This window comes from Columba livia, chromosome 7 (genome assembly GCF_036013475.1).
Source record: "Columba livia isolate bColLiv1 breed racing homer chromosome 7, bColLiv1.pat.W.v2, whole genome shotgun sequence".
Taxonomy (NCBI): Eukaryota; Metazoa; Chordata; class Aves; order Columbiformes; family Columbidae; genus Columba; species Columba livia.
The window spans coordinates 35,859,571-35,869,870 of record NC_088608.1 but is presented as its reverse complement, the minus strand read 5'-3'; the positions used below and the strand labels follow the sequence as shown (position 1 = coordinate 35,869,870).

The 10,300-nt window shown below is 53.5% G+C and overlaps 1 protein-coding gene across 31 annotated transcripts in view; it reads right to left on the bottom strand.

The window, feature by feature from the left end:
• Nucleotides 1-8,512: 8,512 nt before the first annotated feature.
• The window catches only part of PCBP3 (poly(rC) binding protein 3), a 59,076-nt gene continuing 57,288 nt past the window's right edge, over nucleotides 8,513-10,300 (bottom strand). For 27 of the 31 annotated variants that reach the window (XM_021283103.2, XM_021283107.2, XM_005515274.4 and 24 more), the window contains one exon: nucleotides 8,680-8,926. In XM_021283103.2, coding sequence (XP_021138778.1) covers nucleotides 8,881-8,926 — 46 coding nt within the window. In that variant the 3' untranslated portion in view covers nucleotides 8,680-8,880. Of the gene's footprint in view, nucleotides 8,927-10,300 lie in introns of all 31 variants that reach the window. The other 4 variants (XR_010473770.1, XR_010473771.1, XM_065069321.1 and 1 more) reach the window with 2 other exon arrangements.

Below are 10,300 nucleotides of genomic sequence, written 5' to 3'. Positions count from 1 at the left end.
CTGAAAAGATTTAGTATGACAATAAACCTGGCTGGTGTCAATAACCACCCAGCTGTGCACCAGGAGATGAGGACACCAAAAGGCAAATTTTCAAGGCATCTCAAACCTACTGAGGATGCTTTCCAATAGAGCAAACTTGTCAAGGGACAAATCCTGTTGTGTGACCGTTCAAGGGGGATCAGACCTGACCTGGCTCTCCAGCATGGCTCCTCAGCACTCCCATGAGGGAGCTCACCTGCGATTTCGAAAAAGAGCCAGAAGCTCCCAGGAACGGGGGTGCTGGGAAGGGACCTGTTTTCCTGCATCAGCTCATCAGAGGCAACCCTGAATCTGCACACCAGAGATGTTTCCTATTTGCTTTATCTGTTTCTCTCTCCCTTTCTCAGGGAATTGCCCCAAGCCGAAGAAGAGCCGATCCCTCCCCACCTTCTTACAGGAAGGGAAAGCACATCACATCCAGCCCGGGAACAGCTCTGCAGAGCCTTGCAAGCTGGAGGCCAGCTGGCCCCGCCAGCAAAGACTTAATGATAATGGTATGGCTTGTGCAAGGCTCCTGCTGACCGTATATGGCTCCAGGCAGCTGCAGCCTGTCAGACCCAGTGCAGCCCAGCACCCAGAGTCAGTAAGGCTTCCCCCATCACACCAGGGACCCTGCTCCCTGCCTGGCACCCAGCCACCAGCCCCAGGGGCTCTTATCAGGTGTAACATTCCAGAAGTATCCTCTCCGCTATCCAGCCGGACTGTGGGCTTGGATCCGTGTCCAGCTTCAAAAGCATTTTAAGCACTGCCTTGTCCAGGTCCACACTGCTAAACTAGAGCCAGCAGCGTCCCCTGGGCATTGAACAGCCGTTTCCTTGGAAAAGCGTGGGCTAGTTTTGCAGAAATCCAGCTGATAGCTGGACAGCAGTTTGCAGGCTGACCCTAGGGGTGTTGCAATCATTGGGCCTAGCAGCACGCCATCAGGTCCCAAAATCTAAGGACACATGTCTGCGAAGCACGCTCCCTTTTCCTTCTTCATATGAGGCCAGGCAAGTGGAGCCCTATGGCTCTGCCACACCAGGTCCTCCAGGAGCAAGGGATCTTCTCCATCTACCTATATGGGGCCAGCATCGCTCCGGAGTGCCATGCCGATGGGCAAGGAGAGCCCCTCCATGATGCCCGTGTGCTCTGGGGAATGAGAACTCCCCATCCCAAGTCCCAGCCCGTAGCACTGTATTGAACAGCAAGCAATAAAATTTTAGCCCTATTCCAGACCAAACTGGAGTGTAAAAAAAAAAAAATGCACTTAGGACAGGATTTTTGCTTTTTCTCCTCCCAGAGACTGACAAAAGAATGAGTTTGCTTTGTTTTTCTGCTATTAACTCTTTCATGCAACTTTTCCTTCCTTTTAATCAAGTCCACTTAAAAATGGAAAATGCTTCTTCCATAAGAAATATGGAAATGAGCTGAAATGAATTCCCCCGGGAAAAGCCAGGATTGAACCCACCAGCACACTTACAACCAAAGGGTGCTTTGGAAGGCAAGGAAGGATCAAGTGGCAGGTTTCCAGCTCCATCTTCTGCAGCTGGGACTACTTTATCCTGTCACACAGTCCCAAGAGACACCACAATCAACAAGAACTGAAATTTCCCTGGTTGCAACCACATGAAACACCACCAGCCTCCTGCCAGCTGGCTGTATCACCTTCCCCCGACCGGGGATGTGAGCACCCAAAACCTGCCACGTGTTTGGGATGGTGAAGGCATTTGCTTGGTGAGGTTTTCATGTTGTCTGGTTATCATGGGCTGTACCTCTCCATGCTGGCTGTAGGACCCCATGGCTCAGCCATGACCTCTCTCTCCATCTCCATGCTCGGACCTGCAAGGCAGGAGCAGCCGTGGTTTGAGCATAGCACTACATCAACCACAGACCCCACTGGAAAGAGTGTGGTTTGTGGTGTTTCTGCACATGATAATCTAGCTTCCCACAGTACTTCTGTGCAGGAGGAGGTGGCAAAAAAATCCCTCCAAGCAGGAAAGCATCACCTCTCCCAGTACAGCAGCAGCTGCTCTTCCAGCACAAGCGCGTGGTGCCTTGTGAATGTCCTACCATGGGCACAGAGGGGGCTCAGCAGCACCAGAGGAGGGGCTCACACTCACCCACCCACCTGCAAAAAAGAAGAGCTAACCCATACCATGCAGCATCTTCCAAATCCCTTGACATCCCTATTCAAAGTGGCACCTTGGCACTTTTTCTGTGCCAGTTGCTCCTACTGACCCTGCAAGAGGCAGGACAGCCATGACGTGGCGCTTCTCCTCTGCTCAGTTCTCTGGCTCACCCGACTCGAACTTCCCCACAGTGCACTCTGCCAGCTGGGCTTTGCTCCTACCAGCTTGAGCTGTCCTGGAGGGACCCTTCCCTCCCTCCCCGCACTGTTTGGGGACATTCTCTTCCCTTCCCAAGCCACCCCACAGGGCTACTGCAAGTCCAAGGGGAGGTTTCTAGCTGCTCTGTCATTCCGGCACACATGGGGTGCGAGTTACCCCCCAAACCCTGCTCTGCAGACCCCTTGCACGCCAGCACAGTACAGCCCCACCAGCAAAGCCACAACCCCAGGCTGGTGCAGGGTGGGTTAATGTTTTCCCTATTACCTCACACTGGCCTCTGGTCTATGGAAAAAAACAAACCATCTGGTAATAATATTTCTCTAATAGCTGTCTGCGTCTGTGGGAAGGCTTGGCTCGGCTTCTTAGGAAAGATGAGTGGGCTGAGTGAGAGGGGAGGTTGCAGATGCAGCGTGGGAGCTGAAAGAGAGGAGATAATACTTTTGGGCTCCTTTTTCTGGCCCTCCAGTGTTCATAGAGATCCTCTCCTCGCAGGGGTACAATGGGATGCAGGGACATCACACATTCGGGATACCGGGAAGGGATGAAGTCACAGCCTCTTCCCTCTACCATGGAGGCCTGGAGGTGAACAAAGCAAATTTCACTTTCATGGCTACTTTACCCCTTTTCTCCAGGCAAAAACATACCCCTTATACTCAGAAAATGGAAACAGCCCAAAGCGTAGGCTTTTTGGGGTTGAGAGCATTGTGGTTTGGGGATAAAAATGTCCCAAAACAGAAAGGTCGGCAACACCTGCACTATTCTTCTGTTCTTGGAGAAAAAAAAAAAAAAAAAAGAGGGGGCGGGATGGGGCGAGTGGTTTTCTGACAACACTAGGGAGGAAACCATGGAAGGTGTTGATTCTCAAGAATCATTACTTGCTAGATCCTGACCGAACCCTTGGCAAGGAACTGCGCTTGCCCCATCCAGCATGTGTGGTGTCAGCAGCACCCCAGGACATGCCGCCACCAGCCCTGGGGACACTGCTGCTGGGACAGGGGACAGAGCACCCGTGTCTCCCACGCAGCTTCTCATGGAGCACATCCAGCAGCCACAGCATGAATACCGGGCGGAAAAATATGCGCTAAACCCTCCGGCAGTTGGGAGGAGAATATTTTCCATTTCTCAGCAAGAAAATTAGCCGCTTGGGCCATTCCCAGGGAGCAGAACGTGTTCACCAGGCTGGGCAGGGCACATCTTCCTGTGGAAGGGAGGCACCTGGTGCTCGAGGAATAGATGAGCAGCCACCAGACACAGCCCTGGCTCCAGCCAGGGGAACTGCAGGTGCTGGCTCCCACTCAGAGTTCCCCTGCCCCACGATTTGCAGAAGTCAGGCCAGCCTGCATCACCAAGCTGCAAAGAAATGAGTTACCCAGGTAGAAAACCTGTTTTCCCCCTGCTATGGACAACAGCACCACTTCTAAGCCCCCTCTCTGCATCTGTATAGATGCTCAGCAGCTTGCTGGTGCACACCAGTGCCCAGGACTGGTCCCAGCAAGCCCTGGTTGGAAGGGATGGTAGGAGGCTGGTAGCAATCTGCATCCTCTCCCAAAGCCGCACAGCAAAACTCCCGATTCCCATGCTGTGCCACGCATCTCCTTCCACTCCTCATTCATTTTCCATTGGCTTGTCTTTCAAACTGCAGCAGTGCTCATCTCCTCTTGCAGAACCAAAAGACCACCACTAATTGCTTTCCATTTAATTTCCTCCTGCTCTCGAGTTTGCTCCACCCCCCTGAACAGGCTTTCATTTTCCCCTGGTGTAGGCAGCAAGCACCCAAGCCCCACGTAGCACAAAGGTTTAACCTCGTTGTTAGATTCCCCCCAAATAACATACCTCAGCTGGCCTCACAGCCCAGCACCAGACTGACCCCTTTATGTACTTTTACAGGGGAATGATCCATCCCAACCCAGGAGCTCACATATCTGGCAAACCCCCTGAGGTCCCTGCTAACCCGCACCCAGACTGTTTCTGCTCCCAGTTTTTTCAGTATACATTGTTTAGACTCGTTATTGTTGTCACTCCAGAAGCCACCACAGCTCCTGGAGTGGCTGTGCCCTTTGAAAGCAGTCCTGGGATGCAGTGTGGCTTGCAGCTGAGTTCTCTTTGCACCAGAGCCAGATCCACCCTGCAGCTTTTTCCTAGAAACACAAAATGAGTCCGCTACCCCTCCTGGCAAGGACTCCTTCCCAGCTCTCTTGGAGCAGTGCCAAGCATCCTCCTCAGCTCTTTCGCAGACAACAAAGAGCAAATGTAAACCATCCAGCCATTTTGCTGTCCTCAAGCATATTTCCTGCACTCTGTGCTAAGCTGTGGCTGAGATAGCAGCAACAATGATGAGCTGGAGGAGAAGCAGGGAGGACAGCTGTCCCTTAGGGGCACTACTGAGGAGCAGCAGCACCCTCAGTCTTGCAGGCATGCACCCTGCCTGGGATGGCAGCACCCTTGCATTCTTGCTCCATCCTGGAGCAGAAGCAGAAATTACAGAAGAGACCAGAGGCCCCCAGCACAAGCTGCAGCAAGGGAAATCCCAGCAGGTCATAAAGATAAGCATCTCTCCTTCACTGTTTTGTTGTGTAAAGGAACAGTCGAAGGCAAACAGGCTGTTTCAAATTTCCAAACACTCACCCTCTCAGCAGGAAACCATCAACTGGTGCAGCTGGCTGCCCCACAGCAAAGTGCTGGAGACAACTTATCCTTGGTGTCATCTCAAGGCATATCAAGGCCATTAGTGGCAGTCAACATGGCTTCACCGAGGCGAAGTCATGTTTGACCAACCTCATAGCCTTTTATGAGAATGTAACAAGGTGGATAGATGATGGCAGAGCAGTGGACGTGATCTACCTTGACTTCAGGAAAGCATTTGACAGAGTCTCCCACAGCATCCTCACAGCTAAACTGAGGGAGTGTGTTCTGGACAATCAGGTAGTGAGGTGGACTGCAAACTGGATGAAGCAAAGAAGACAGAGAGTCGTGCTCAATGGGGCAGAGTCCAGTTGGAGGCCTGTATCTGGTGGAGTGCCTCAAGGGTCAGTACTGGGGCCTATAGTATTCAATATATTCATCAACGATTTGGATGAGGGAATAGAGTGCACTATCAGCAAGTTTGCTGATGACACCAAGCTGGGAGGAGTGGCTGACACACCAGAAGGCTGAGCTGCCATTCAGAGACCTGGACAGGCTGGAGAGTTGAGGGAAAAATTGAATGAAATATAACAAGGGCAAGTGTAGAGTCTGTCATCTGGGCAGGAACAACCCCAGGTTCCAGTATAAGTTGGGGAATGACCTATTAGAGAGCAGCGTAGGGGAAAGGGACCTGGGGGTCCTGCTGGACAGCAGGATGACCATGAGCCAGCACTGGGCCCTTGTGGCCAGGAAGGCCAATGGTACCTGGGGTGGATTAGAAGGGGGGTGGTCAGTAGGTCAGAGAGGTTCTCCTGCCCCTCTACTCTGCCCTGGGGAGACCACACCTGGAATATTGTGTCCAGTTGTGGCCCCTCAGTTCCAGCAGGACAGGGAACTGCTGGAGAGAGTCCAGCGCAGGGCAACAAAGATGATGGAGTGGAGCATCTCCTGTGTGAGGAAAGGCTGAGGGAGCTGGGGCTCTTGAGCTTGGAGGAGACTGAGGGGTGACCTCATTCATGGTTATCAGTATATAAAGGGTGAGTGTCACGAGGATGGAGCCAGGCTCTTCTTAGTGACAACCAACAGTAGGACAAAGGGTAATGGGATCAAACTGGAACACAAGAGGTTCCACCTAAATTTGAGAAGAAACTTCTTCTCAGTGAGGGTGCCAGAGCCTGGACCAGGCTGCCCAGGGAGGTTGTGGAGTCTCCTTCTCTGCAGACATTCAAAACCCACCTGGACACCTTCCTGTGTAACCTCATCTGGATGTTCCTGCTCCAGCGCGGGGACTGGACTGGATGAGCTTTTGAGGTCCTTTCCAATCCCTGACATTCTGTGATTCTGTGACAGGAAAGAGGGGTGGAGCATCCGCACCCTTTAAAGAGTTCACAGGGGTACAGGTGCCTTGCATTTCAGCTCATCTGCATCCTGCAGAGCAAAAACCAGCATGCAGGTGAAGCACGTGGGTGATTAACGTCCCATCCACATCCCACCTCTCCAGCCTGGGTGGGGATTCATACCTGTGGGTGTGAAGGTAGCAGTAGCTGGGGCTGAGCCCCAGGTGTTTGCAGTCATAGGTCCAGCAGTGCCACTGGCTCCTTCCCTGTTGCTGTCCCCACCCTGGGCAGTCCCTGACGGTGTCCCCTAGCACTGTGCAAGGGTGCACACAGGGTGCTTGTGGATGGCCCATGGTTTGTGGGGAGGTAGGAAAGGAGCCCTGAGCAAGGCTGGCCTATGTTTCCCAGAGCATCCATCTCTGTTGGTGACGCTCTGCTTTGGGAGGGTCTCCATGGTGCTCTGCTTGGAGGAATGGGGCAGGAGTGGGGACAGGGTTTTTTTCTCTAAGCCAAAGCATATGACGAGCTGCTGGGGCAGAAGAAACCCCAAAAACCTGTTTATTTTTATTGAAAAGTGGGTGCCAGGTCTGGAGCTGCACATCACGGATGGATTTGTGGCTTGCCTGCCTGTGCCTTGCCTCATCCACAGTAAAGTGATTTGTGAAGCACAGCAGGAGCAAAATCATGTTTTTCTAGGCAAATTCCCATCTCAGGCAAGGTAACAGCATGCTTTTAAGGATGGTGCCAGTTGGTGTTTTAACACAGAAGCTTCCCCGGCTTTCTGCAAGCCAGCAAGGGTGGCTTTTCCTCCTGGACAGATGCTGGGATAGGGTTGGAGTGGGGACCTTTTTTCATAGAATCATAGAATATCCTCAGCTGGAAGGGACCCACAAGGATCATCGAGTCCAACTCCTGTCCCTGCATATGACAACCCCACAGTTCACGCCAAGTGTCTGAGGGTGTAGGCCCATGATGCTGACTATGGGGTGACCGAGACCCACCCTGCCCCGAGATGGCCCACAGGCTGACACCTCTATACGAGGCCAGTAAGATCAGCCGTGGGGCTGGGCCCCAGCAAAGGGGGTGCCAAGGATGGCACAGACGAGGGACGGATGATTTCCCACTTGAAGGCACTTGGGGCAAGCAGCAGTGCCCACGCAGATTTGGGGCTACTGCTTCCTGGGGAGCAGGTTTATTGGGGTGAAAATTGGACTCCAGCAGTAGCACTTGAGTTCAGCAAGCTGCAGAAGCCCCGGAGGGGCTTCCCGCCTGCCCACAGCCCCCCTTTGCAGGGCCAAATGTGAGCAAGGGTGATGTGCACTGCTCAAAAATACGACTCCAAATGGAGAAGAAGGTCGAAACAGGTATTTTTGCCTTCATTTCCCCCCTGTGCAGAGGTCCGGGCATGCAGCACATTGGGGTGCTCAGCGGAGTGGTGGCCTGAGCCAGCAGCTCCATTTCTGATCATCACAAAGTGATACCCCCTGCTCAGGGCTGGCCTGACCCATGGGCATGGGCACAGAGGGGCACTGCCGTGGCTGGTGATGTGGCAGGGAGGGGCAGTGCTCTGGCATCGCTTCTCAAGTGAGAAATGGAGCATCCTGGAGAAAACACGTGCCTTGATTTGGCTCAAAACAGCACTGAGTCTGCTGCAAGGTCCAGGGCTGCTGTGTGTTGGCTCGGGGGGGAGTGCAGCTTGAGAGTTGCCATTGTGTGGGGCTGGATGGGCAGCCCGTACCCCATCCAAATTGTTGGCGGCCCATGCTATGGGCTGCTCCCATCCGAAGGCCTGGCAGTGACTCACACTTGCCATAAACACATCTCCCGATGGATAATGAATCCCGGCTGTCACAGCCTTCGGGGAAAGCTCTGGATTTTCTTTGCAGTGTTCCCCCCATCCCACTCCTCCTCCCATCCTGGCAGCCCCGCTCCCACAAAGGATCGTTTCCTGATGCTGAGTGAAGCCAGCGCTCTGAGGCCCTTTTTCCAGCCAGTCATGGTTTGCTTTGTGGGCTGCGTGGGCTGTTTCCCCTTTAACCCTTTCAGGGGTACAGAGGCTTCTGCACTGCCCCACAGCATCCCACAACCCTCCCTGTGAATGCCCTGCTGGCCAAGCAGTGTGTGTACTTCCTGGGGACCCCATTTTGCTGTCACCCCAATCTCCTCCTGTTAACCACAGAGAGTACCTCAAGCAACAAAAGCTTTACTGCAGTTACACAAATAAGCCACGAAGTACATTGCAAAGCGTCAAGGGAGCAAGAGGTGATAAAGAAGCGCAGAGAAGGGTGATGGGGACCCACTTGCTTGCAGAAGCAGGTACTGCTGCGTGCTGGCTGCAAGCTGCTGTCCCTCTGCAAGCCGCTGCTTGAGCCACCCGGTCCCGCTGCTGCCTCGTGCCATGGCTGAGGGATCTGTGCAGCCACGGGCGGGGGGCTCCGGGCAGCTGGCCTGAAGGGTGCCACGGAGGACAGGGAGAAGCTGGTGGGAAGCTGGTGGTGTCTTCAGGTAGGATTCAAGCGTCAGCCATTGGGCCCATGTTGGCTGTGGTGCTCCAGTCAGGCGGTGAAGGAGCTCCTCCCGTGGGGATCAGGGTCTGGAGAGCTGGGGGTCAATGAAAGGAGATGGTCAGGGCTCAGCCAAGACTCCAGCACTGGTGTTTCCCCCTCCCAGCCCCAGCTGTGCCTCGGGCTATGCTGACACATGTGGCCCTGCAAAACCACCCAAGCAACTCTCCAGTGTGATGCTGAGATCACCTGCACTCCTAAGACTAAGCCTGAGTGAGCCATGCCCAGGCTGAGCCCTGCTACACCAACACAAACCACCCTTTGCTGCTGGAGCTCACACCCAAATACATCCTACATGAGCACCCTGGGCTGCCAGCTGAGCCAAGGCACTCACCTGGCACTGCGGGTTTGCCTTGTGGGGTCTTGCTGCATGCCGAGAGCAGCTTTTTGGGAGCTCCAGGGGAGCTGTCTGAACATATTGAAGCCACACGCTTTGTGCAGGTAAAATGCCTTGACCCCACACTACATGCTGTGGGCTGTCCCTGGGCTGAGAATCACCCCTGCCCTCCTGCCTGTCTCTCTGTGCCCTGCAAATGTGTTCAAGAGCATGGTGAACCAGGAGAACTGGTGCTACTGGTCCCCATCAGCCCATGCAGCAAGATTTGGGGGTGACGGGCAAATGCATTGGGAGTGGGGGCTGGGGGTGATGGGCAAGAGCCAGCAGCTAGGAGAGGAGCACTGGGGAAGGGCACACACCCTTGCCCCCCCTCTGCAGGTGAACAGCAGAAAGCCCGTGAGTAGGTTTTGTGCTTGGCATTGTGCTAAGGGTAAAAAAGCACACCCTGTCCATGTTCTGGCCAACAAGGAGCTGTAGTCATACAGCCACAGGCTTACCCAGCACAGAGGGGACAAGCATCACAGGGTGAACACTGCATCCCAGGTATAAGACCACAGGCACACCAGCAAATATTTTTTTCAGCCCAAACCCCCACCCCAAGTATTGCTGCATTTAAAGATGCACTGTGCCATCTTAAAATCGTTGCATTTCAAAATGAAATGTTTGGAGGGGAACTCTACTTGAGGCAAGAAAAGCAATATTAGCACGCAACTGAAAACCTGTTTCAAACACAGAGAATGTGGTTTATTGGGGGTGTCAGATTTGCGCCTTTAACTGTCTTTTTATAGGCAGTGAGAAGCAGCACACCATTTCTCTGCAGCGCTCCTGTACAAGATTCGGGAGCACGGCTGCGTGCTGAGCAGCACACAGCAACATCCCTTGGGAAAACCACACAGCAGCCTCAGATGACCTCTTTGCAATGTCTGGGTGGGAGCTCTTCTGTGAAGGACCCCACAAAAAAACCTCAAAATCCCACACCACTAAATGAGAGCTTTTGGGTGAGCACATCATGAAGCTATCTTGCTTTCCTTTGTGCTGGGAAATCCTGTTAGATTTCCGTTGTGGTTCGACCCT